This window comes from Peromyscus californicus, unplaced genomic scaffold, assembly GCF_007827085.1.
Source record: "Peromyscus californicus insignis strain IS unplaced genomic scaffold, ASM782708v3 Scaffold_24__1_contigs__length_46423439, whole genome shotgun sequence".
NCBI classification, from domain to species: Eukaryota; Metazoa; Chordata; class Mammalia; order Rodentia; family Cricetidae; genus Peromyscus; species Peromyscus californicus.
The window spans coordinates 9,704,771-9,732,322 of NW_026294535.1; the positions used below are offsets into that span (position 1 = coordinate 9,704,771).

Genomic DNA, 27,552 nt, shown 5'->3' on the forward strand with positions numbered 1-27,552 from the left:
TTAAATAGTCACCGCAGAGGGACACACAAACGACAAGGACAGAAACAGCAACCTCCATCTCACAAACACAGGCTGTGATGAACTCCAGTCATGAGGTTCAGACTCAAGCAAGACCAACAATCCTGAGTGTTCTACGTGAAAACTTAAGACAGTAGACACAAGCCAGGTGTGATTGTGCATTCCTTTAATGGGCGCTTAGGAGGCAGGTCTGTGAGTTTGAAGCCAGCCAGGGCTACATAGTAAGTTCCTGTCTCAAGGAAAAAAAAAAAAAAGAGGTGGTGGAGACAGTAAACATGGAGGCAGGCCGGGAAGGACAGACTGGAGAAGTCACTGCATTACAGAAAGAGGAGCTTTGGGAGATTCCAAATGCCATTCTCTAATGACTACACAGCGCTTACACCTTGGAACAAATAAAGACCCAACTACTACAGTAATTAGAAAGCAGGGAGAGATTCAAATGAGAACTAAAGCGTAATCTATAAATACCACAGGAGATGCTATATAGAAATCTTAAAATTTAAGCTATCTGAAAATCATTTATTACAACAACAAAACTAGAGGTTAATTACTTTATTATTGAATTATATTGTAAAGTCTACAGCTAGGAATTAATAAATGCTTTGCATTTACATCAAGGACACATTGACTCTAGTGGAATAAAACAGACACAGACAAAAGACCAAGTACACATTCAAAAAAAAAAGGGCATGTTTTACTGGGTCCTACTTTTGCTATATTGGACCACACTTTTCCTATTTGACTGACATTACATATGTTAAGTCTGATTTATCTCCCCACATTTTTAAACATTAAATGGGGCTTCTCATAATTTTTAGTTATAAACAAAAGACTGAAAACATGAGAAACAATGTCTGAGAACAAAGGAACAGATGGCTATTATGTTAAGAGTGGAAAAGTGGAGTAAAACATGGCCCCCCTGTGGCTCATCTCAAAAGAGACACTTTTACTCAGAGAGGCAAGCACTTCAGATACAAGTCAGTTTCTCACATGCCCTGAAAGACCAGACCTACACGTTCTGGTCTTAACGGCAAAAGTTTGCTTAAAATGTCTACGAAATATCTAAAAGCTAAATACAATAATAGAAAATTGTGTGCTGGTCTAAATACTTTTTCAGCTTCTTCCTTTTTAAAAATTAAAATTATCTTTACATTTTGGATGTTATTAAAAATAATTTACATTTTTAGTGTGCTTTACGGTCAATGACTGTAAAATTGCAACTTAAAAGACTAAGTTTAAAATTTTTGTTTTACTTGATTCTACTAAAATTTAGATCTACTGCAACTTTATCTAAGCCATACATGAGGTAAATTTCAGCTAAAAAAATAAGACAACCATAAGAATATTGTTAATCATTTCAAGAGTACATAAAATCATAATGCCCACCTTATTTGAAATTACAAATTAAGCATTCGCTACTGCGTATGTGATTTAAAAGCAAATGTTATACTTTTAAATCAAATTACATCAGGAATTATACAGTTAAGACAAACAAAAACCCCATAAACACCCTTCCTCAACCCAAAACAAAAAAATCCCTGGCAAAAAAAAATTTTTGGTAATAGAAGACATTGAAACAATGAATCCAAATGAAACAGAGGACCAGTGTTTAGTTTCTAATGTCTAAACAAACACCCCCGCACACTTATTTACCTAAAGAATATTATGATAATAAGCTGGATTGACAAGATCTATGCTTTGCTGTAAATAACAAGTACAGGTTCCAATGACAGTCTCATAGCTAGCTAACAGTAGCCTGAAACAGGTATCTGTGTTGCCCTAAGAGATCCCTGTGGAAAACCAAGTGTACTGAAATGGTTTTAATGAAGTAGGACTTTCATGATATGATATGAGAAGTATTTCCGGAAGTAGCATGATAGGCTGCACCAGCAATACCATCATAGCAGAGGTTCCAGAAGAGCTTACTGCTGTACCTTCCATGAACAACATACCACGGCATTACAGGAAGCACAAATGCCTGACCCTCTCTTACTGAACTTCATTCACATTTGTAACATTTTTACTCAGTAGAGAATAAGTCATAAATCTTTTCTGTAAGAATTCCAAGTATTTAATGTGTAGCTTCACATTACATCACCATGTTTTGCCTTTTTTTCCAAATACACAAAACAATGCATTTTCCCCAAAAGTGAAATAAGATGTCCACATTAAAAAAATAAAGCCTACAAAAAAGTTCCAGAGCTAAAAAAATTATTCATATGGCACAGTGTGATCTCCAAAGTCCAAAATATTGAAATGAGGTCCATGTATGCGTCTTGTTTTCAATGCACACTAACTTTACTGAGGTGAAATCACAATGCAGTTCTTCAGTCCACAGTGGACACAAATGTTTTTCTAGTTATTAAAAACAGGAGATCAAGGTGAATGTGCCGAAGTGCCTTCTTCAGTTGGATATTTTAGCATCTTGAAGAAAATTAGAGAAGGGATTTCCTTGGTTGGTTTCCATAGCTTGATAGACCAAAAACAAAAACACTACTACAACAACCAACAGCAACATTTTTATCCACATGGGAATGGAGCGTCCCTTCTTCGTCTTTTCCGACTTGACATCTGCCAAGGGGGCATACTTGGGGACATACTTGGATGAGAATGACGACTCTTCCATCCGGAAGTCACTGAGCTCCAGCGGCCGGCCTGCAGCCCCTTTGATTGGTCTGCGGCAGCTAGCGCTGTTAGAGTGAGAGAATTTCACAAGATTATCCCTCAGACCAACAACAAACTAGCACAACTTTTATTTCTAAGCACACTGTATAAAGCAGCAGCAGCAGCAGCAGCAAACTGACACATTAAAAAAAAAAGCAGAGAGCCCATTTGTTACATTTTTCTTTCTGTGGTGGTGCTGGGAGGTGAGCCAGGGCCTCGCATGGTAGGTGGGCATTTTATTATGGAGTCAAAGCCCAACTACATTTTCATCTTAAAAATGAGCTGCAGGCAGGCTGGAGAGATGGCTCAGAGGTTAAGAGCACTGACTGTTCTTCCAGAGGTCATGAGTTCAATTCCCAGCAACCACATGGTGGCTCACAACCATCTGTAATGAGATCTGGTGCCCTCTTCTGGCCTGCAGGCATACATGCAGTATACATAATAAATAAATAAATCTTTAAAAAATAATAAAAATGAGCTGCAGGGCTAGGCACAACCAAAAAGCCAAGAGTTTGGGTCCCAGCACCCACAGCCATTTCTTCAGCTACCTTTAGCCAGGTGTGGTGGCAAAAACCTTTAATCCCAGCACTCGGGAGGCAGAGACAGGCAGCATCTGAGTATGAGTCCAGCCTGGTCTACAGAGTGAGTTCCGGGACAGCCAAGGCTTCACAGAAAACCTGCTTCAAAAAACCCTCCAAAAAAAAAGTTAGCTACATCATTTATTATAACATAATATCGAGGGGCTGGAGAGATGGCTCAGAGGTTAAGAGCACTGCTTGCTCTTCCAAAGGTCCTGAGTTCAATTCCCAGCAACCACATGGTGGCTCACAACCATCTGTAATGAGATCTGGCGCCCTCTTCTGGCCTGCAGGGATATGTGCAGACAGAACACTGTATACATAATAAATAAATAAATCTTTAAAAAAAAAAAAAAAGAATAACATAATATCGAAAACATGGATAAATACTCTCTAACCGTCTTAAAGGTTATTTAAAAGGAAAAGAAAGACGCTCGCTTTGGCTGTGAATCTTCAAGCCTAATGACTGACAGCCCACCGGGAGGAGAAACCAACCCTGACCTTACAAGAGTGATGAAGCTTGGACTTGCCCACACAAAAACAAAACCCGCCTGCAGCACACACACCTGCAAACTCAGCACTTAGGCGAAAGCATGAGGATCAAGGGTTCAAGGTTATCCTCAGCTACACAGTGAGTTCAATGCCAGCCTGGGCTACACAAAACCAGGGCAGTGGCTTGGTTGACAAGGTGCTTGCTGTTTAACCTGAGGACCCAAGTTGAATCAATTCCCATGAACACACTCGGATACTCTAGTCAACTGACTCAGCCCGTGAAAAACCATTCACTGCTTTTCCAGTAAGCTTGAGGTTCTGAGTTTGATCCTCACAACCCAGGGTGAAGTAGGAGAACCAACTCCAAGAGCTACCCTCTGGGAAGGCAGAAGATAGGATTCCGGGGCTATTTGGCCAGTCAATCTAGCTGAACTGGTAAGCTTCAGAGTTAGTGAGTGACCCTGTCTCAAAATGTAAGGAAGAAGGGTTCAGAAATGGCCCAGTGGAGTAACCATTCTGGCCATATCAACAAGCTGCAGTCAATGAGAGACCCTGCCTCAAAACAGTAAGTGGGGAGCAACAGAAGTCACTGGACATCCAGTGTCTACCTCTGGCTTCCACAAGTAAACACGAGCACACAAAATAAGTAAAATTAAAAATAAACAAAGGGGTGTGTTCATGCATAATTTAGTGGCATGGAGCTCGCCAAACACGTATGAGGCCCTGAATTTGATCCTAAGCTCTGTCAAACCCTGTTTCCATTTTCTCCTTAAAAGAGTTACATGTAATACTCCGGCTTGATAAAATAGATTTTGAATGATTCAATTTCCATGGAGGTGAACCACAGCAGCTGAGAGGAAGTAATGTGTTCACAAAAGAACCACTTGATTCTGAGAACAAAGCTACAACAATGTTGTGATGAAGAACTGAAAGTTCCCTAGAATATATCCATTTTCCATTTAATCCATCCAAGTACCTGATTCCTGTTGGAGTAGATGCTTCATAGGGGAACATTTCCTTGAGAATATCCCTTTCCACTCGTCTTTCCTCTGTTTTCTCTCCCACCTAGGAAGAAACAAACAAACAGCCACAAGTTAGAATTCAGTATACATATGCAGGAATTAAAACATTTAGACAAACATTTTGGGACACCCTCTCATCTAGCCTGGCTTTGTTATCATCTAGGTATTCACAAGCCTCCAAGACTCTTCAAATGTCATCACTGAACAGTATCTAAGGTAGTTATTGGAGGGAAACGACACACATTCAAGGGGAGAATACCCTGCAACAAAACTGTAAATTCCCTACGGAATTTCCTTGTCTTGTATTAAGAGAGAACTGTTTCTTCCTGTTAGAAATTCTGTGATAAAGGATTAAATATAGAAGATGCCTAATTAATGTAGACCTCTATCTTGTTAAGTCAATCAAGCCATTCAAATCGAAAGAAATTTCATTTCCTTTGCCAAAGATTAAAATTATGAGCCATGCAGCTAGCATTTTAAAGATCAGTTATACAGGAGTTACCACAGTTACTTGAAAGTCTTATTGCTTGACTTTTTAACGAAAGTGCAGTTTCCCCACAGCCCAAGTAGCATTTTAAACTTGGATCCATGACAAAAAGAGCATGTTACAAGCAGCACCCAAACTCCCCTGCAATCAGGAACTGAAGAGCCACACAGCAGCAAGAGCATGGTATTATTAGTAGGTCATGCTATATTAATTTCCATTTTCAAAACTAAAATTGTCTTCATACCATATATGCATACATATACACACCAACACACATAAACCTCCCAGGAAAATCCTGTCCCCTCCCACTTAAAAAAACAAGTCTGAAAGATGAATGAAGTAGTGGGCTAAATTGTATCCATTTACTTCAGCTCTCGTCAATGGTTTCTTTGGTGTTCTTCTGGGTATGTCTGAGAATTCAGGGATTGGCAGAATAGAAGATGCATGCTTGAAATTTCCAGTCAACCTATTGACAACCTGCCAAGATTCAAATTATTCAGACTCAGAATTATCCAAACATAGCAAAGACACTTAAAATGAAAAGATATTCCACTTCCACAATATTTGACTTTCCCCTAATAAACATTTAGGTAACAAGATCTAGAAACACATTCAGTGCTTCATACGTGACCTTCTTGTAATTCTTCAAATATTTAGTAAAAAGTATTTTCATAGTATTTAGGATTCTTGTGGAATGAATTAAATTTACTTGTAAAATGGTTACATTCTGGATTCTAAAATCCAGAAACTTGGAGTAAATTAGTTCAAAATGCAATATAAATTTGTGATTTGCCAAAATTCACCCTCCCAAATTCCATCTAAGGGGTAATACAAAGAACAGCACTTAGATAATTTATGAAACATATTTACTAAGGATTCGTTGCTTGAAGCCTTTATAGTTTCAGCTATGGGAGTACTCTCTGAAATTACTGGACCATCTATACGAAAATGTTGTGAAGTTTCCACCTGTTAGTTTGAAAACAGAACAAAAACAATAAATGTAAATAATCACTAAACCCCTACCGCTCTGACAACCCACTTCTAAGCACTAAGCCTTCATCACCCTTTTCCTTGGAGTTCTCCTCGGCCCTCTTGTGGGCTCCCTAGTTAACGCCTGTAGAGCTCCGCCTTTTGACGATCCGCTTGTCCACTCAGTCTCAGTCACTCCAGCTTGAGAATAGCTCTAGTCAAGTACGACACGTTAAAAGTCAGATTCTACCGCAAACACCTTAATAATGACCATTTCAGCACACCGAGACACCAACAACTCTCCCAATGCCAGCAGTTACAAACAATGCTATGCCCTTGAAATAGTTCTAAGGGCACACGGACTTTGCTGCCTTGTAATCATCAGAAAGCAAAGCAGACTAATCATGATTCATACGTGTGTCATTTGTTACAATCCACTTTCCAAACTCAAAATTTCCTAAGTACCTGTAAGTTCTGCCCCCTACCCCCCACCCCCGGGAAATAATTAGGCTGCAAGGCCCCTAACAGTCACTGTCAAACTGCAATTGTGTTCTCACTCCCTACAGAAAGCAGACAGTGTCACCTTCCAGCTCCAGGTCTCTCTCTCTGGGCAGATAAAATGGACCCCCCTCATTGTAAAAGTACTTTAGTGGCTGAGCATAGTGGCACACTTGTAGTCCTAGCTTCAGGGAGGCAGAAGCAAGGGAATTGTCACAAGTTCTAGGACAGCCTAGGGTACATAATGAGACCAATTTAAAAAAAAGTAACGTAGGGCTGAGGACATGGCTTGCTTAGTACATGCAATGCCATGTTCAGTCACTAGCACCACGGAAGAAATCCTTAGCAGTTCTTACAGGCTAGCTCAAATCCAATAATAGTTTATGAACATCAATGGCAGCTTTATGTCTCAGTTAGTAACTAGTAAATCTAAAGAGCTACTTTTTACTCGTAGCCTGTGATAATCACCCTGATTTACTATAAGCACCACCACCCAAACCCTATAATTAGTCTCCTAATCCAATTCATGTTTATCTTTATTTGGATTGATATTAGAAGAGCTGTTTTTTTCCTTTGAGACAGGGCTTCCCTGTTTAACAGCCCTGGCTGTCCTGGAACTCTCTCTACAGATACCAGACTGAACTCGAACTCACAGAGATCCACCTGCCTCTGCCTCCTGAGTGCTGGGATTAAAGGTACAAACCACCAATGCCCAGCAAAAAAAAAAAACAAAAAAACGTTTAATTATGTGTGTTGTGTGTGTGTGTGTGTGTGTGTGTGTGTGTGTGTGTGTGTCTCATGTACACATACATATCACAGACCACAGAGGGTGTTGGATCCCTGGGGCAGGAGTTACAAGCGGCTGTGAACCATGACATGAGTCTGAGAACCCAACTCAGGTCCTCTGCAAAAGCTCTTAACCATCATTCAGTCATCTCTCCAACATCAGCAACGTAAAATTATTGACTCACAATCTGAACCTCAGGGTTCCTTAACCTGCTATTAGTGAGGAAATCTCTGTTGAACGTAAAGTTAATGTCAAAGACAAACCATACAAATAAAACGTAATGAATTCCTATTAATAGTCAAATTCCCAAGTATGTAAATAGAGGCTACACCACCAGCCTGTGCATCTCAATCCTGGTGACACACCTGTCATCTCAGACCTGGCCTCAAGGTCGTGATTCTCCTACGCTCACCCACCTAGTGGTGCTGCAACTATAAGAATACATCGCCACTCATAGCAACTGACTTTGAGAATATAAGTAATAAAACGATCATTTAATGGCAGAATTTAGAAAGATACACCAATCAATTACACAGAGGATTTTCTTACTAGTATGTACATAAGGTGAGTGCTCTATGCTTTGAGCCAAATAAGAACCACAGTCCCACTGATCGTCAGCAAGATGTTCCCCAGAAGTCCTGATTTATCATGGGGACACATGAAAGAAACCAATCTTTTCTCACTGAATTCTGATTAAGCTACCAAGTGAGGAATGAGTCAGAAGATACCAAGTAGCTGAGGCATGTGAGAATACAGGAGCTGTGCTCGTAAAGGTTACACATCCCAACAAAAAAACAAAACAAAACAACCCCCCCCAAAAAACCCCATCTCTGGCTGGGCAGTGGTGGCGCATGCCTTTAATCCCAGCACTCGGGAGGCAGAGCCAGGCGGATCTCTGTGAGTTCAAGGCCAGCCTGGTCTACAGAGCGAGATCCAGGACAGGCTCCAAAGTTACACAGAGAAACCCTGTCTCGAAAAACCATAAAGAACGAGTTGGAGAAAAACAGATAAAGGGGTGCACTTCAGCTGGGTGGGGTGGCTCAAGCCTTTAGCCCCAGCACTCAGGAGGCAGAAGCAGGTCAGCCTGGTCCACAAAAGTGTTTTCCAGGACAGGCTCCAAAGCTACACAGAGAAACCCTGTCTCGAAAAACCAAAAAGCAAACAAACAAAAGCCCTTACTCACACTAAAACCAAAACAAACAAAAGACTACACACAAAAAAATCTGTACTAGGGCTGGAGAGATGGCTCAGCAGTTAAGAACACTGGCTACTCTTCCTGAGGTCTTGAGTTCAATTCCCAGCAACCACATGGTGACTCACAACCATCTGTAATGAGATCTGGTGCCCTCTTCTGGTCTACAAGGACACATGCAGACATTACACTGTATATATAATAAATTTAAAAAAAAAAGAAAAAAAATCTGTACTAAATTACATTACAGTAAGATATACCCAAGTCTGGCATGATGGTACACTTATAAACCACAAGATGTTGACAGAGTGGGATGAGGAGATGGAGGCTCGTGTGGGCTACAAAGTAAGACTCTCTCAAAGTATCAGCAAAGGGGTATAGGTACCTAATATGTAAGAGTTCCTGGATCTGATTCTCAGGACAGCGGGAGAGAAAGGAGGGAGAACATGTAAATACGAATGAGACTAAAGAAGCTATACTACCCCCATGTGTTCACTACCCACACTCGGGTAAAGCATGATCAACATGACCATTCATACTGACTTGTATTACTCCAATAGAGAACAGTACTCTCAGTATTGCTGAGGTAAAGACGTTTGGTGACACCCTGCAAAAGCTACAGAATACTTTCACTTCCGCATTTCCCCCAGACCAAGTGACAAAGACCAGGCGCTCCCTGCGAATGGCTGCTTGTCGTGGCATAACCAGCATGTGAGCACAACTTCTCACACACTCACTAAAGGACAGGGCAGCTGAGTCAATTACCGCATACCCACAAATCTCAGTATGCAGGAGGAGGCTGCACAGGAGACGGGAAGGAAACATCTGTTTTGATTTGGAGTGGACTCTAGGGCAGATGGAAGGAGGGTAAGAGTGCTGTAAAGGGAAAGGAGCAAATATAAATAATCTATGTCGAGTACTTCCTATAGAAGACACACTAAAAAGGAAGTGTCCATTCACAAGATTTTAAACACAGTACTTTACTTTGTATCCTAGTGAGGTATCTTAATGAAAATGCACTGGATTGCATTTAGCAACCTTAGTATTATTTTGAAACATGTAAAACATGATATTTAAATTAAGAAAAGTGTAATTAAAAGAGCCAAGATACTCAGCATAGACACATGTCAGAACCAAGTTTATAACATCTATCTGTAAACCTGAAATGCCATCACGTGCTCAGATTCTCCTTAGGGATGGAGGAAATAAGGGAATGAGACTTCAGACCCTATTTACCCGGCTGGTAAAGGAGCCTCTGTAAAACGCTTGGACAGCATGCAGCAGGCTCTGGGTGTGATGGGGGTTATGACTGGATTACAACCAATCATGAATACAAAAATCACAGCATAAAACCTTTATCAGCCGGGCAGTGATAACGCACGCCTTTTATACCAGCACTCGGGAGGCAGAGGCAAGAGGATCTCTGTGAGTTCGAGGCCAGCCTGGTCTCCAAAGCGCAAAATTGGTCTCCAGGAAAGGCACAAAACTACACAGAGAAACCCTGTCTTGAAAAACCAAAAATTTATCATCCAGTGCGGCTGTGCACACCTTTAATTGTAGAACTCACATTTCAAGGCCAGCCTGGTCTACAGAGTGAGATCCAGGTCAGGCACCAAAACTACACAGAGAAACCCTGTCTCGAAAAACCAAAAACTGGCAAATAAAGGTATTTTTCTGGTTTTCTTGTATGATCTTACTTCAAGGCAACTAAGGAACCCAGCAAAGAAAGTTTTTTTTTATAAAACAATTAATTACTTACAGATATCAAATAATAAGACAAAGAGAAAAGTCATCATTTTGTAACTTCAAATAAAATCATGGATTTAGGCAATACCATCCACAGCTGTTAAAACCTTTAAGTGAAAAGTCCAGACAGGGGCTGGAGAGATGGCTCAGAGATTAAGAGCACTGACTGCTTTTCCAAAGGTCCTGAGTTCAATTCCCAGCAACCACATGGTGGCTCACAGCCATCTGTAATGAGATCTGGTGCCCTCTTCTGGCCTGCAGTATACATAATAAATAAATAAATAAATAAATAAATAAATAAATCTTTAAAAAAAAAAAAAAGGCCAGACAAAGCTTTATATCAGATGAGTCAACCTTTCAACATCTGAACTTGTTAATTAATTTTAGTGTATTTAAAGCAAATTCATGCTGTTTCCTGAAATGATCAAAAGGAGAGCTACAACATCATTCATGAAATATTCTTGTCAAAGAAACTGAATCCAAACCCGGATCAACCCTTGGGTCTATGCTGTCCAATACAGTAGTCACCAGCTACACACTTGTGCTTAAATTGCTATAGTAGCCTTAGTCCAACTACTAGAGACTGAAAGACCACTCTAGCAGACATCCAACACTTCTACTGTGACTAAAAAAAGGTCTACGATACTGTCACACACAGGTCTAGTCTCCAGTATACCAGATTATACAGGATATCAAGAAAAAAAATGAAAACAACCTACCACCTCTAGAATGTGGGAAACACTGTCATGATCAATTATGGTCGCCACATGGAGGGAGGAGAAAATGGCTGTAGTGGGAATTAGTATACTGTTCAGATTCCTCAACTGAATTACCCAGTAAAGCACGTTTGGTCAGGAATGGTGGTACACTCCTGTACCTAGCATTTGGGAGGTACAGGCAGGAGGGTCAGGCAGGGGTACCCTGGGCCCTGCCTCTCCACCTCAACCCCACAAAAGAAAGGAAGCAGGACATGGCAGTGCACACCTGTAATCCCATCTCTCAGGAAGCAGAAAGGTCGACAAGCTGCAGGCCAGCCTGGGATATATAGTGACATGCTGTCTCAAAAACACCACAGAAACGAGGCAGACAGAACGTGGAAAAGACAGATGAATAACAAAGTAACATGGTGTCTAGCTGAAGAGTAAGGATGAGGAAAAGAACCTTGGGTACCAACCCTAAATCAGAGCCCGTAATGCTCCTCTGTAAAGTAATATATTTATTGATGCCTTATACTTATTTTCTCCCCAATTTCCTGTAGTTTTCCTTTTGGAAACTGTATCTTGTTCTCACCCCATCCCCAGATTGTAAATCTTTATCTTAAATAATATAGTTTTAAAACCACACTAGCTTCATAGTGTAGGAAAAAGCTACAAGTGAGGAAACAAGGTAAATCAAAAATCTAGACACAATGACAAATATATAAAACTGTTTTCCCAAGTTCCAAAGAAGCTGTATCCAAAGTACATTTATTTCTATCTTCTTTTTGTTGTTGTTGCTGCTTTGTTTTTCGAGACAGAGTTTCTCTGTGTAGTTTTGCATATTTCTATCTTCTAAAACAATTCTTTCCAAAGGAAGCATGATGGTAGAATCACTGGCCTAGCACACCTGAGATCCCAGGTTCTAATCCGCTGCATCCAAATGAACAATGGGCAGGATGACCAACACCAGACTGCTCAGCACGGGATAGACACCACAGGGTATGAACGCTGACAAATCCAGTGTATCTATTTTCCATACCATTTAACAATGAGACTAAGTAGACGAGTAAGCTGGAGGAGTAAGTGTGCATGCCAACTATTTATCAACGGTCACAACACAAGACAGGGGAGTGCTGCTCAGGTGACTTACACCGGCGTAGGGTGATCATGAAACTTCAGATACCTGATTATGCTCAATTCTTCTTTGCTTGAGTGTTACTGGGGTCTTTGCTCTGCCCTTTAGTGGCTCTCTCTTCTCAAGCTTGAGCTCTATTTTAGAGTCTGGAAATAACATTGGAGAAAGCATTATCTACTGAAACACTTGAGTTATGTTTTACTCATATCACTTTGGAACCCTGGTTTTAGGCACATTAGTACACATGACAATCTGTTTATCGTAATATGTCGGTGGAGCAAAACTGCTTAGTAAAATTCATCAAACAAACAAACCTTCTTACAAAAAACAAAACAGCCCGAACCTCGAATTTTATAATCTTAGTCCATTCTTATCCCTTCCCCGTTTCATCTGATTACTCCTTCCTATTTACTCTTGTCCATTTTCCCACCCCTAGAATAACCTTAAACACAGAAGAATTCCAACTGTTCCGGTGGAGGCTTTTCACTAAAAACCAATGCAAATGTGGAGGTATTCTTTTGTCTAGGCAATTGATTACTGCTCTACAGCAAAGGTTAGCTAGTAAATTAAAATGTCGCATGTGGAAAGGGCAAATTTTAAAAACAAGATTGTGCAGCACCAATCATTTGATTAGGGGGTGCAGGGTTCAATCCTTAGCACCAAATAAACAAATAAAATGAAGTTTCTTATATCATAGTCATTAACCCAATAACACAGTTTAATAAAGAGCCAAGTATTCTAATTCTTGTAGTCTTGGTTTTTACCATAATTTGAAAACCTACACAGAAGATCTAGAGTTCAAGACTAGCCTGTGCTACAAGGTGAAGCTGCCTCAAAACAGAACAAAAACCTCACTTTTTTACTTTTATGGTCATTTATAATAAAGCAGGCCAATTAATGCTGGAACTTTTAGTTCCAAAATTGTGCTTTCTTAGCAAACAATAGAATCCGGTCTTAAAGTTTAATTTTATACAAGCTCAATGGAGCCATGCTTCAAAGTGATCAAGATAACTCTGTGCCTTGCTGAGCCTCCTGTCTAATCTTCTTAGTCCAAATACACCTGCCATCCCTCTCCCAAGACAGTGATTGAACCAACTAGTTCAGACAGGTCAATTAGACCAAGCAACCAACTCCAAGGCCAACCGTCACTAGATCTATGAATCTATCAGTACTGGTACACTGCTCAGTATTATAAAATCCACTCTTCCAGCAAAGCGGAAACTGATTAGACAAATAAGTCATCTGGTTACAAATCAAGTCCTTGTTCAAATTTAACGTCCAATTAAATATATGGTCCTTAAATAGTGGAAAGGACATTTGATCACCAGAATATTTTCAATTATACTGTTGGAATGTTTCAATGATGAAATGGAAAAGGTATGTTCATCCACAAATATTCAACTAGTTGAAACTCCAAGAAGAAAACACACATAAAACATGCTTCTGGAGACCACACAAACTGTTCAAATTTAACAACTTTATTGAATTTGTAGAAGCATTCTACAGGGATACATCGCTTTAAGAAACCACACAGCACTTAACAGGTACATGGATACATGTACATTTGAGAAGACAAGTAACAAAGCTGCAGAGATGGCATGTGCAGTCTGAGAACAGGTAGTAGACATGTACACTCAATGGACTGTATTTGGTTATGCTTAAGACCATTTTCCATGTCTCTACAACCACGCTACCTTACCTTACAACCATACACATGAAAACAAGGCAATACATTGCTTCATACAGACACAGACATTGGGGTAGAGTAAAATTTCTTAAGGTTTTTAGAAAATAATTCAAATTTGCTTTTAGCATTCAGATCTGAAATTTAACTACTCAGGACATACAACATGCCTTTACATACATGTAAGTAAAAAAAGCCCTGTCTTCCCAGTGTCTTTTTCATCTAACGAAAGTCATGTTGAGTGAACATCAACTGTATCAGAACATCTATACTTATCCACAGCTGTGTTCCTCAGTGTGGTCTACATGCTCGTATGACTTGGCTGCCTCCTCTATCAGAACATATAACTGTACACTGCTTTTTTCACTGAAGTGAGCGCATATGTGATGTGTGTGTACATACATACAGGCATGCGGTGTACCTCTTCTCATTCTCTTACAAAGTATCTCTCTAGGTTTAAATTCTTTCATGAAATTTTTTTGGGTGGTGGTGAACTGAACTCAGGGCCACGTGCATGGTAAGCACATGTTCCTTAGCACTGAGATGCAGCCCCTTTCCCTTCTATTCTTGCAGAGTGTCTGAATCAGCACGTGTGTGGACTGGCACTTAGAGTTACACTGATCTAGAGTTACCATAAAGTCTGTTGGAGACAAAAACATGAACAAGAATGCTGACAAATTTTAGAACGTGTGGCTACTTAGCCAAGAGTGACAAAAAGAATAAGTGCAAAGGTCGCCTGGAGATGACCTGCAATGTCATGAGTGGACAAAAGGCCTCCTAGCCAAAGATTTGTGTAATGAAAATAAGCAGCAGCAGCAGAGCAGACTGAAATCACAAGGGCTGTGTGCCTATGTCACTGCTCTGAGACTTGGCCTTCCTGCACACTAGACTTTTCAAACTAAATTCCTGTGAGAAGGGAAAAAACAAAAACGATGATTTAAGTGGTTAACAATGTTTAACCCTGATCGAGGCATAAAGAAGTATGCGAATGGCACTGATAAAAAGAGGGAGGCCGCTAGGCGGTGGGGGTGCACGCCTTTAACCCCAGCACTCATAAGGTGGAGGCAGGCAGATCTCTGTGGGTTCAAGGGCAACCTGATCTACACGGAGAAACCCTATCTCGAAAAACAAAACAAAACAAAAAATGATGATTCTACTGATACTTTAGTTGCTGGAATTCTTTTTAAATCTAAGAGCTGTAAAATTTTTTATTAGAAAGAAAACAATTTAAGACTTGTGTAAAAGTGTTATGTAAAACAGGAAGCTATAAACTTATGTGAGACAAACATGTGAACTAAACTTAAACTGTACTAGGCTTCTCTGTGTGTAATTATACTATAATTGATGAGTGGAAGCTTAACACCTTGAAATTAGTGCTATTAGGAGATTAAAAAGGCCTCAAAAGAAAATTCTGGCATAGAAGCTGCTAGAATTCCTAGAAATGTTCATAAATTCTACAATCAAGAATAAGTCCCTTTGTTTTTAACTACATTACTGTTTATTTCCACGCTTTTTAATAACTTTGTGTACTTCTCCTCCGAAGAGTGTTCCACCCTTAAAGGGAGCAACAGTCAGTTTATTCTTAGAAGCTGGGGTAATCTTACAGTCCTTCAACCACAGATAACGCCGACCCATAGTAGAAGAACCCATGATATGGGCAGACACCCTCACGTCATCAAACGCAGCATCACAAAGATACGAAGCTGCATCATAGGTCCTGCTCAGAATCTCAAGGGCTTGGTGTGCATGACTAGGATCTGAACTAATGATCTGTGCAGCCTGACTTATGTCGGCTTGCAGAGACTTAGCTACAAAGGCAGTGTGGGCTGCAATCTGCAATGCTGATGCTGCAGCTTCATAAGATCTACAGAGAGCTAAGTCCAAATGTTTATCACAAGACTCAGTGGAGGACGCCTGAACTGCTGCGGTGCGTGGGGTGGTTTCAGGAACAAGCCCCAGGATTTCATCATCTACTGCTGGAACCGATAATATCCGTGTTGCCTCGCTGGAAGAAACTGGATATTTGCATGCCAGTGAAGGCAGCTGCCTATCAATCTGCTGCCACTCCTCTTCGATCACGTTTAAAATCGATTCATGTAGAGGAAAAGACGGTTCGGAGGCATCTATTTTATTCTGCTGTGCTTGCTGAGACACTTCTATTCCTAAGGTTGTAAGGGAATGAGAGACAACACTCTTGACAAAAGAAGACATGTGTTCAGATGCAGGCGTATTCTGAAATGCCACACGTGAACCTGAATCCCCTTCCTTTCCGGGCGTCTCACTGAGTCTGAGGACTTTGCGGGGAGAAGACAGGGATTCAGACTCTTGCCGATTAGACTGGCTAAGTCTCTTGCATATGTTTTCTATATCCAGTGTGGGTACAGAATTAGAGATCCCAGGCACACTGCTGACCCCACCCTGGACTAACAGAGAATTAACATAGTCTCTGATCGCACGAGCAAGTGGTGGAGAGATGACCTGGGACCTCTCTGACTCCTGCAGCACCTCTCTTTCACTAGAGATCACAGACTGATCTGAAACACCAGGCCCCTCAGCACTGGATGGCCGAGCTCTACCTTTCCCTCCACGGCAGATATTTTCTACTACGTCTTTACAGTAAGTAGTAGTGGTCTCTCTCATCAGTGAGGGAGACGCTGCAGCAGAGGCCAGCCTGGCAGCGAGTTCACGCTGAGCAGATGATGAAGAACTTTTCTCTACACATCTATCATAGCTAGACTCGGAAGGAACAGATATATTCCGTCCAGCGGCCAACCTCTGCACCTGTCCCTTCCCAGGCAAGACTGTGTCAGTAAGAGGCTCCCTGGGGGGGTCTCCCTTAGAAGTGTGGACTCTCTTAGCTGCCTGCACTTCCGTCCTGCCCAGAGGAGGGCGGGTGGAGATTTCAGGAAAAGAAATACCCTGAAAAAATCCACCAGAGGGAGCAGATGCAAGTTCAGAAAAAGGAACAAAATCCCTAGTGGACTTCACTTTCTTGTGTTCTTTCTTCTTCCCTGTAGAGGCAAAAGAGGCAGGAAGTTTAAGCATGACTGGTTTGGGCTGGTCTTATTCTGTGCCTCCTTGCTAAAACAGTGTTGTTGAAGAAAAGGACCCTGTACTTCACACTCCCAGAAAACCAATCTGGGACACAGTGCCTTGGAAGGCACGGTCAAATTAAATATTTACAGAATCAGCAAATTATGAGTTAAAACTCCAAGTACCAAATTCTGCATTTACTCTAATTTAAAAAGGAATGTACTTCCTGTTCTAAAAAATATTTAAACTCATGGTCAAAACTGCCATGAAATCCAATTATGGAAGCAAAATCTTTTAAATAACTTGCATGCCTATCAATAGAGAAGAAAACGTCATATAACACTATATATTTATTATAAGGAATAAACACAAACATGAAATATGATCCAAAAAATATAACAAGGAACAAAATAGCACATAAAAGACTCAGTATTATCATTTATCTAGATTTTTTAAAAAACAAAGCAGCATTTATCAAACTGACCATTACATATAAAAACTGGAAAGATTAGATATCAAATTAATGATTTCTTCTGGAGATGTGATAATGGGGAAAGAAAAATTTTGAGAAAGGTTCCATTTGCAGCAAAAGTTAAGTGGCTATTTAGACATCTATCTTGTCCATACTGTTTTAAATTTTCCCTTCTTCACGGTCAACACCGAGTCGGGAAAACCCTCAGATGTGATGAGAGCATTTAACCCTACCTTCGTCGTTGTCACTGTATCTGTCGGAGTCGTTACTTCCATTCTGTCTTGTGTTCTCTGCTGAAGAAGAGACTGTTGGCAGGGGCGTAGATGACCGTGATTCTGTTCCCTGTTCCCTCAGCTTCAACAGCTTTTTCTCATACAGCTTCCTGGTTGTCCCTGGGACAAGGCAGAAGTTCCACTAGTATTGACATGAAACTGTCTTTTTACAAGATTGAAAACAAACAACAAAAAACTATTATGTGTGTGTGCAGTGCAGATGCCTGGAGACCAGAGGAGCCAGATCCCCCTGGAGCGGGAGTCACAGGCCATTGTGAGCCACCCAGTGTGGGTTCTGGACAAGACTCAGGTCCTGACAAGGGCAGTGGACTCTTCAAACTGGGACCATCTTTCCAGCCCCTACAGGAAACCAGTTTTTAAGCAACATGCTTTCCGTTTCTAAAGTGATTAAATATAATACATAATGAACTCTTTTCTGAAACGGCTGTTCCTCTGAGATGTTAATGCAAGATCATAATCCGTTTTTCTGAGACAGAGTTTCTCTGTGTAGCCCTGGCTGTCCTGGAACTCACAGAGATCCGCCTTCCTCTGCCTCCTGAGTGCTGGGATTAAAGGTGTGCACCACCACTGTCTGCACAAGATTACAATTTTCTTAAAAAGGTTTTATTATTTATGTGAGTGGGTGTTTTGTTGGCATGTCTATCTGTGCGTCATGTCCCTGGTGCCTGTGTAGGCCAGAAGAGGGTGTTGTATACCATTACCGATAGTTGTTAGGCACTTGGGCGCTGGGAATCAAAGATCTGCTGTAAGAGCAGCTGTGTTCTTAAATGCTGAACCATCTCTGCAGCTCCCCAAAGAGCTTTCTTATAAACAGATGGGAACCCTCAACAAAAAACTGACTATACTTCACAACATTAAGAGATCAATATGCCTATAAATAGTCAGTGAACCATGGGTTAAATTCTATAAATCATACTTGAATGTCTTTAATTTTCTACTTACATTAGGTATGCATCTTTCCTTAATTTCTGGAAGATGATATGACAACTAGTTTATTGTTCACAAATAACACCTATTTATTATATAAGTAGTCTTAAGACAAATAACTGGTACATTAACATGTAATTTAGTGTATTTTCATGTAATATACATTTCAGTGTTTCTCAGAATTTTACAAAAGATATCAAATGTCTATTGGTAATTACAGCCACAGGTTTGTCTGAGAATAACCTATGAAGTGCATACATACTTTTAAATCCAGCCCTTGAGTGGCAAAGCTAGGTAGGCTACATAGTGAGACCCAGGCTCAAACAAACAAAAGACAAAACCAAAGCATTGTTTCCACTATAGCTATAACAAAACCCACCCAATCTCCCCCCAGCCTTCAAAATTTTACACAGCCCTGACGCTGCGTGTTAGTTTTTCTCATCTTAGGGTTACTACCTAAACCCTGTAAGAAAATCGTAACTAATCTGGCAAAACTCCTGCCATCCAGAAAGGCACAGGAGGAATCTAGAGCCCTTAGTTCTGCGTGTCTTCTGTTTCATTTGTCCTTCAGGGTTATCAAGACAGAGTTAAAAAAAAGGACTTGAATGCTAGTTAGGAAATGGAACTTGTTAGTTAGGAACTAAGTAATCTGCACTCTGCTCATTGAGAGGATTTGACCAGATTTTCTTCAACTGTCAGATAAGATCCAAGGCTTACAGATTAGCTCAAAATGACCACTGACTAGGACAACATCAGCAATACGTAATTTTACATATCATCATCTACGGAAACTCTCATTTTATCTTCCTCATTTAGAGTTAATGAAACTAAAGTGTTGATTGGTTATATAAATACTGACAGCCCCCGAAGACCCAAATTCTAACAATTACTGAGAGTAAAAAATGCTCTGGGCTCTTGCTTCTTAGAACAGACATTTGAGACTTATCAACTTACCCACAATGGGACCAGGATTCACCCCGTATCTCACAAGCTGATCCAGAAGTTCTTCATTAGAGAGCTCTGTCACATCTAGGTCATCTTTATCTTCTAGTCTGGGCTTATCAGTTTTCTTTGTGGCTTTCTGTAAACAAAGTACAATTACCTTCTCTACATGAAAAGTATTCATTTACACGACATTCTCTACGCTATCAACAGGTGACTTGTTACATTAGCCACAGCAATTTGGCTAAAATAAGAACCATTATTGGAAGGCTTTTCTAAGTTCAATTGTAGTTAGACTGTACAAGCCTGATATACAAGTAACTTAGATGCTAAACACTGCTGCTGGAGGTGAGGGTATGGCTCAATGTCAAGGCCCTGCCTAACCGAGGAGATAGTAATAGTGTGTCCTTTGACACAATCAAGTGTCCAAAAGGAAATAAAAACAAAGTAAAATAAATTAACATTGGTCAACACATCTAATATGAACCTTACATATTCTTGGGAGTCTTGGAATTACAACCATGGTACCATGCTGACCCAATCTGATTCTTCATATTAGGCTACCATTTTCAGTGTGTAGTTTGAGTAATCTGGGTATAATATGTAAGAGAACATGAGAAAAAAAAGGCAAGAATAGTATCACATTTTTACCCCAAGCATCAAAAGAGACAAAGGGGGCCACTGAATGACTCAGCAGTTAAGAGTACTTTAATTCCCAGCACTCAATTGGTAGCTCACAACATTCTCTAACTCTAGTGTCAGGGGATGTGAGTGGCTTCCTAGGGCACTGGACAAGTGGTACACAGACATACATGTAGGCATAACACCCATACACATAGAATAAAAGATTAAAACACAGAAACAGCTTAGGCTGGGCAGTGGTGGCACACACCTTTAATTCCAGCACTCGGGAGGCAGAGGCAGGAGGATCTCTGTGAGTTCGAGGCCAGCCTGGTCTACAGTGAGTTCCAGGACAGGCACCAAAAACAACAGAGAAACACCCTGTCTCGAAAAACAAAACAAAACAACAAAAAGCTTAACCCATAAATCAAATAAATCAAAGTGCAATTTGATGAGGAAAAATTAAGTCATTAAAGAAATCTCTTATTAGAAATGATGGGGCTGTGAACATAGCTCCACAGTGGAATGTTTGCCTAGTATGCCCTGGGTTCCAGTCTGCCCTCAAAAAGAAGAAAATAAAATAAAATAAAGAAAAAGAAAAAGGGAATAATGTAGGCTTTTAGAAGCAGGAAACCAATTCACACTTCCATAATGAAAAAACTTCAAGTGAACAAAGAAATTTTTTGAGTGGGCAATATGCTCTCATAAAGTGAACCATCAACAGGCCGCTTGATTTTAAAATTTAATCTGCCTTGGGAGAAAAGTTCCAGGAAAGTAAATGTCACCTAATAAATATTACATTTAGGAAGAACAAAACTTGGGAGGTGGATAATTTGTACACATAATTAACAAAGCCGCAGATTCAATTAAGAAGGAAGTAGTAACTGTGTGGAATTCTCCTAACATTAAGTATATAGGTAGCACCCTTTCTTTAAAAAAAAAAGTTATGTGAACGATTGCTCTGCCAGCATGCACTGTGCACATACCGTGTGCATGCAGCACCTGCGGAGGCCACAAGAGGGCATCAGATCCCTGGAGCAAGGAGTTACAGATTTCAGCCACCAAGTCAGTGCAGAGAAGCAACCCAGTTCCTCTGGAAGAGCGGCCAGTGCTCAAGTGCTGTAACCCAGGGTGACCTTGAACTCCCAGCAATCCTTCTGCCTCTGAGTTCTAGGTCTAGATGCACGAACCAGTATATCCAGTTACTATTATAAAATATTCCACTGAACATCATTATGTATCCAGTTGAATTTTAAGTGTATTATATTTGCACTAACTTAAGGAACTCTAAACATTTAGCCAGGCAAGGTGGCATACACATTTAATCCCAGCAGAGGTAGGCAGATGTTTGTGTTTGGTTTTTTAGAGACAGGGTTTCTCTGTGTAGCCCTGGCCATCCTTGAATTAAAAGAGATCCACATGCCTCTGCCTCCTGAGTGCTGGGATTAAAGGCGTGCGCCACCACCGACACCTGGCAGCAGGCAGATCTTTGAGTTGGGAGGCCAACCTGATCTACTTAAGAGTTTCAGGACAGCCAGGGTTACATCTAAAAACACTGTCTCAAAGAAACAAAAAAGAATCCTAAAAATCCCGTGGGACAGACACATTAATATCTCCATATTATAAAGTAAGGAAACTGAGACCCAAGGCTAATCTATTAAATCTTCAGTGTGTTTACATGGACATCATATAATTCTTTCACATACACCCTTTTCTGGAAACTATTATCACAATAACTTTGCACTACATTACCCTGACATTAAAGAAAGCAATCAGAAACCATATATAGTATAAGCTACTGAACACAAGGCACACACTTATGAAACCTAATTAATCAATTTCCAACCTAGTTAAGTGATTACTAGATTTCTACGTTTTACATGAAAAGGCCAGGTGGTGCAGAGCACCGAGAGTTCAAGGTCACCCTCCTGTCCTATACAAGAGTTCAGGTCTAGTCTGAGCTACAGGAAACCCTGCCTCAAAACAAAAACGGGGTGTGGGGTGTGTATGTGTGTGTGTGTGGGGGGGTGAAACAACCAATCACAGGTTTCATTGTCACTCCAGACATGGTGGGTCTGAACTCCCAGCACACGAAGTCTGAGAAGAGGACCCCAAGTTTGATGCCAGCCTGGGCTATATAAATTCAATAAATGAATTAAGTGTGCATGAAGTTCTGGATTCAACCCCTAGCACAAAACAGTCTCCCTGGACAGGTTCACTCAAGAAGGTCTCTAAGCTCCACTGCATCCCTAACAGCTCAACCTGCATGCTCTGCACGCTCAGACAAAAAGGCAGATTGCCAACTCCATAAATGTTTACTCTTGTGCCCACTATCTAGATAATTGTAACACCTAAAAATACTGATATCCAGACAGATAATTAAAACCCTAAAAACAAAACACACACACACACCAAAAACACAACACCACACACCCTCCCATCATATGCACCCAAGGTAAAATACTATGGTGGTGATAAGAAACAATTTATCCTTTAATATATATATAAAAAGACTGGGCATAGCAGCACATGCCTGCAATCTAGCACTTAGGAGATCACAGCAGGAAAACCATGAGAATAACTTTATACAAACAATCATAAATATTCTACAAGACTTAAAAGTGGTAACTTAAGATTCTGAAATAAAAACTCATTTTATTTATGTATTTAAAACAATACAACATCAACTGATGGTCAATATTAATTTTGGGTAGTTGATAGACTCCAATCAAGGCTACACACCTAAAAAAATTTAAATGTTGCAGGTGGAGAATACAGACCTATCATTATGAGACCCACAGAACACAGAAGGTATTCTGCCTCCCCCTCACCCCCAAGTGATAAGGGCTCAACACAGCACCTAGAGCATTCTAAACTGTCCCTCCACTCGAGGTTCAGCACAACTCTATTGTAGGTGCTCAAAAAAGGGTAGGATCCTTCTGGAAAGAGGAGCTGAGCTGGGATGAGGAAATAAAACAGCTTTTAAAAAATAACAATAAAAAGTATGTAACCCATGAAAGCTTCAAGCCCATTATGTAGATGACTTTGAACTCCTGATCCTCCTGCCTCCACCAGATGAACTGGGATTTAATTTTTTTACATACAGCCAGAAGCTTTATGGCTTTATACACTTGGACAAACACTTGGATGATTTAACAGAATACCTGCCTAACCATGTGGCCATTTGAAATGGAAAATATTTTTTTTTGTTTTGTTTTCTTACTAAGTACGTACCAAGATAGTTCAAATGCTACCTCCTTTTTTGGGGGGGAGGTTGAGTCAGGGTTTCTCTGTGTAGCCCTGGCTGTCCTGAAACTCACTGGCCCTGAGTGCTGGGATTAAAGGTGCCTGTACTATGCCTGTTTCTTTTTTCTTTTTTTTTTTGGGGGGGGGGGGTGCTACCTTTTAAAAGAGCTGATGGAGAAGGGGCAGGAGAGATGGCTCAGGGGTCACTAGCACTGGCTGCTGTCCAGAGGATCCAAGTTTGATTCCCAACACACACAGGGAGGCTCACAACCACATCTAACTCCAGCTCCAGAAGGTCTGATGCCCTCTTCTGGTCCCCTTGGGGAATGAGTGAACACATACACATGATGGGCATACATAAATGCAAGCCAAACATTCACTCACATACAATTAAAAAAGGAGCAGGGCGGTGGCACATGCCTTTAATCCCAGCACTCTGGAGGCAGAGCCAGGCAGATCTCTGTGAGTTCGAGGCCAGTCTGGTCTACAAATTAAGTTCCAGGACAGCCAGGACTGTTACACAGAGAAACGCTGTCTCCAAAAACCAAAAAAGAAAAGAAAAGGAAGGAAGGAAGGAAGGAAGGAAGGAAGGAAGGAAGGAAGGAAGGAAGGAAGGAAGGAAGGAAGGAAGGAAGAAAGAGAGAAAGAAAGAGAGAAAGAAAGAAAGAAAGAGAGAGAAAGAGAGAAAGAAAGAAGAGAGAAGAAAGAAAGAAAGAAAGAAAGAAAGAGAGAAAGAGAGAAAGAGAGAAAGAAAGAGAGAGAGAGAAAGAAAGAAAGAAAGAAAGAAAGAAAGAAAGAAAGAGAGAGAGAAAGAAAGAAAGAAAGAGAGAGAGAAAGAAAGAAAAGAGAGAGAGAGAGAAAGAAAGAGAGAGAGAGAGAGAGAGAAAGAAAGAAAGAAAGAAAGAAAGAAAGAAAGAAAGAAAGAAAGAAAGAAAAGAAAGAAAGAAAGAAAGAAAAAGAAAAGAGTGTGGTCAACTCTTATGGGAAAACACCAAAGTGGGATTACTAGACCGATGAGTCTTTCTAAAGCTGCTGAGGAGACCTTCTGGCTTCCACATCTTGCCCTAAATTGGTGACTGACCTGAGCCTGTTTTTTTTCTCTTCTACAAAATAAAATCATTAATATCCATAAAAAAACCAAAACAAGCAAACAGATAAAGGGGTGCACTTCAGCTGGGTGTGGTGGCTCAAGCCTTTAGTCCCAGCACTCAGGAGGCAGAAGCAGGCTCATCTCTGTGAGTTCAAGGCCAGCCTGGTCTACAGAGCCAAGCTCAGGGCAGTCGGGGCTACAGAGAAACCTTGTCACGAGAAACTTAAAAACAAAACAAAAACACCCCTAAAAAGCAATTCTCTTGTTTAGAGACAGGGTCTCATCAGTGCAGCCCACCCCGACTCAAAACTTCTTGTGATCCCGTCTCGGCATCCTAAAGGCTGGAGTTTGACTTGAGCCGTGCTGCTAGTAAAATCTACTTAAAGTGTGTGGGTGTGCCTTCCACGGTTGTTTTTTTAAAGACACATGTTACTGCTGCACTCAGCTCTTTACGTGGGTGCTGGAGATCAGACTGTGCATGGCAGGTCATTTCCCAACCCTCCTTAAATTGGCTTTAAACCCACAAAAAAGCATGGAAAAGCCACCAAATGAAATCACTGCGCGCACTCGCATACGGTGGTGGTGGCGCGGCGGCGGCGGCGGCGGCGGGAGGGGGGGGGGTTGTTTTTTGGTTTTTCGAGACAGAGTTTCTCTGTGTAGCTTTTGGTGCCTGTCATGGAACTCACTCTGTAGACCAGGCTGTCCTCGAACTCAGAGATCCGCCTGGCTCTGCCTCCCGAGTGCTGAGATTAAAGGCATGCATTGGGCGAGGCCACAAAGAAGTTTTATTTGTCTATAAAGAACAAAATCATGTCATAAACATAATGGATGACACTGGAGATTATGTTATGTGAAACTAGCCACTCAGGTATGGTGTACCCTCATAATCTCAGTACCTGGGAGTCAGAGGCAAAGTCATCCTTGACTACAGTGAACTCAAGACCAGTCAGGGTTACATGAGACCCTATCTCAGCTTCCCTTCCAAAGACAAATATCGCATATTTTCTCTCATATGCAGACTCTCGATATTATTTTAAAAAGCACGACAGTAAAGTAGAAAGGGGTAAAGGGACTACTGGGAGGGCAGAATGGGGCGGGGAGTCAATGGGAGAAAACCCGGAAAGAACTTGATACACATGTAAGTAAAAATTCCAGATTAAATCCATTATTTTAATTAAAAAATGTAATAAAGTGGTATGTTTGCCCCCAAAAAAAACCACAAATAGGGAGACACCAAAGACAGTAAGATAATAGGTGCGGCTGGTCAATATTTATGTATTTATTGGTTTTTAAACCAGAGCAAGTAGCTAAGGATCGCCACGATGGAGATCCCATCTACCTCTCCACCCGATCATCCGGCCAGTGCTTACTAGACAGCACCATGTGCGCGACATAAGACATCGGGGGAAAAGAAGCTCGGTGAAGCTTTCTCATCTAAATCCACACGTGCCTATGACGAATCCTTCTCTCATTTGGGCAATCAGCGAAAGACATCAAAAACAAAACAAAACACTAAGATTAAACAAAACACCGTAAAACTTTCAAAGAAGCAACTGGCCCGAGGTGTGGTTCCGCGCTAGCCCATGCTACGCTGTACTAGGCTGGGGGTTCAATTCCCAGCACCAAGAGAAGCAAGCCGCGATTTTTTTTTTCCGGCTATAACAGTAGCAACAACTCCAATCAAAACATTCACTGGGTCTTTCAAAGACTTTAAGTTACACCAGTCACGAGTCTTAATTACTCTTTATGACTTGAGTTCCGGTAACTAAGTATAAACCAACAAAATACTATTTAAAATGTACCCAAAGAACAGCAACAAAAACAAACAAAAAAAACCAGTAAACATCTGAAGGAACCCCTCTTAGATTTTAAGGGTCTGAGGCTTCAAACTGTAATACTGATACATCAGCATGTCATAAACTTTTTTTTTTCTGCTTCGGAATCCTTCCTCCCTCAAGCAAAATCTTGAAAACGGTAAACAACTCCAACTCTTACTAACTAGGAGCTACTTTTGCAAACGCGGTGTGAAGCATGCCACCTGCAGTAAAGCTTAACCCACGAGAAGCGGGGCCCGTGGACCGCACACGAGGAACACGCACGAGGAAACCAACGGTTCCAAGAAGCCCTCCGGAGGTACACAACATTTAAAAAAAAAAAAAAAAAAAAAGGCGGGAATGTCTTCAGTTCAAAAAAAAATCGGCCAGAAATGACGATGTCTCGAACTGCCCTCCAGGGAGCGCTCTTGACACTCTGTTGCGACTCACTCGGGCCCGAAAGCGGGAAAATGCTCCAACTTCAGCCAGGGTGCAAGAGGCCAAGCCTGCGGGGAGGCGGCTTTTTGCAAAAGGAGGCCGCGTCTACACCGGCTCCCGACCTGCGGCGCTGGGCCCCGGGCCGAGCAGCCAAGTAGCCGAGGCGCGGCGGCTCGCACCGATCATCCTTCCCCTCTCCGTGCCCTCCCTCCCTCCCTCCCTTCCCGGGCCAGCGGCCTGGCGATCACGGCACCGCGGGCACCGGGGTGGGACCCCAGGCCGGGAGGGCGAGCACGCGCCCGCGGGCCACCGCCAAACGCCCGCCTCCGTGGCCCCGAGCGGGCGAGCGAGCGGGCGGGCGGGGGTGGGGTGGGGTGGTGCGAGCCTTACCCTGCCGACGGCGGCTCGGCCGCGGCCCGAGGAGGCCCCGGAGCCGAGCACCGGGGTGGGCTCGCGCTCCTCGTCGCTGGAGAAGTCGGGCGGCCCCTTGCTGTTGGCGCCCGCGGCGAGCGGCGACGACGACGACGACGGCGGCGGCGGCGGCCGGTTGCGCGCCGTGAGGTGCTGCAGGTAGAGCTGCACGTACACGTCCTTGCGCTGCTCGCCGGCCGGGAGCGTCACGTTGTTGGCGACCAACTCGCTCTTCAACTTGTCTTTGGTCAGGACCGAAGGGTCCTCCAGGAACTCCGGCATCTTCGGGCTCGGC

General features: G+C 41.7%; 1 protein-coding gene across 5 annotated transcripts; it reads right to left on the reverse strand.

Annotated features, from left to right (window-relative positions):
- Positions 1-555: 555 nt before the first annotated feature.
- Positions 556-27,552, reverse strand: Tmpo (thymopoietin). Of its 5 annotated transcripts, XM_052753105.1 has the most exons (9): positions 27,237-27,552; positions 19,650-19,776; positions 17,709-17,867; positions 12,335-12,432; positions 6,325-6,444; positions 6,132-6,227; positions 5,628-5,738; positions 4,729-4,817; positions 556-2,708 (listed from the first exon to the last, which is right to left on the reverse strand). In XM_052753105.1, the coding sequence occupies exons 1-9, from the start codon at positions 27,537-27,539 to the stop codon at positions 2,423-2,425; spliced, it is 1,389 nt and encodes a 462-aa protein (XP_052609065.1). In that variant the 5' UTR covers positions 27,540-27,552; the 3' UTR covers positions 556-2,422. The 5 variants fall into 5 exon arrangements, with proteins under 5 accessions (XP_052609065.1, XP_052609066.1, XP_052609067.1 ...); XM_052753106.1 differs by lacking the exon at positions 6,325-6,444; XM_052753107.1 differs by lacking the exons at positions 6,132-6,227; positions 6,325-6,444.

Excerpts from the sequence above, each read along its gene's own strand:
- Tmpo (XM_052753104.1), bottom strand. The coding sequence starts at position 27,539 with ATGCCGGAGTTCCTGGAGGACCCTTCGGTCCTGACCAAAGACAAGTTG. Across the intron at positions 19,777-27,236 it reads GCCGAGCCGCCGTCGGCAGG|AAAGCCACAAAGAAAACTGA; the intron begins GTAAGGCTCGCA and ends CTTTGTTTACAG. Across the intron at positions 16,982-17,708 it reads ATACAGTGACAACGACGAAG|GGAAGAAGAAAGAACACAAG; the intron begins GTAGGGTTAAAT and ends TTGCCTCTACAG.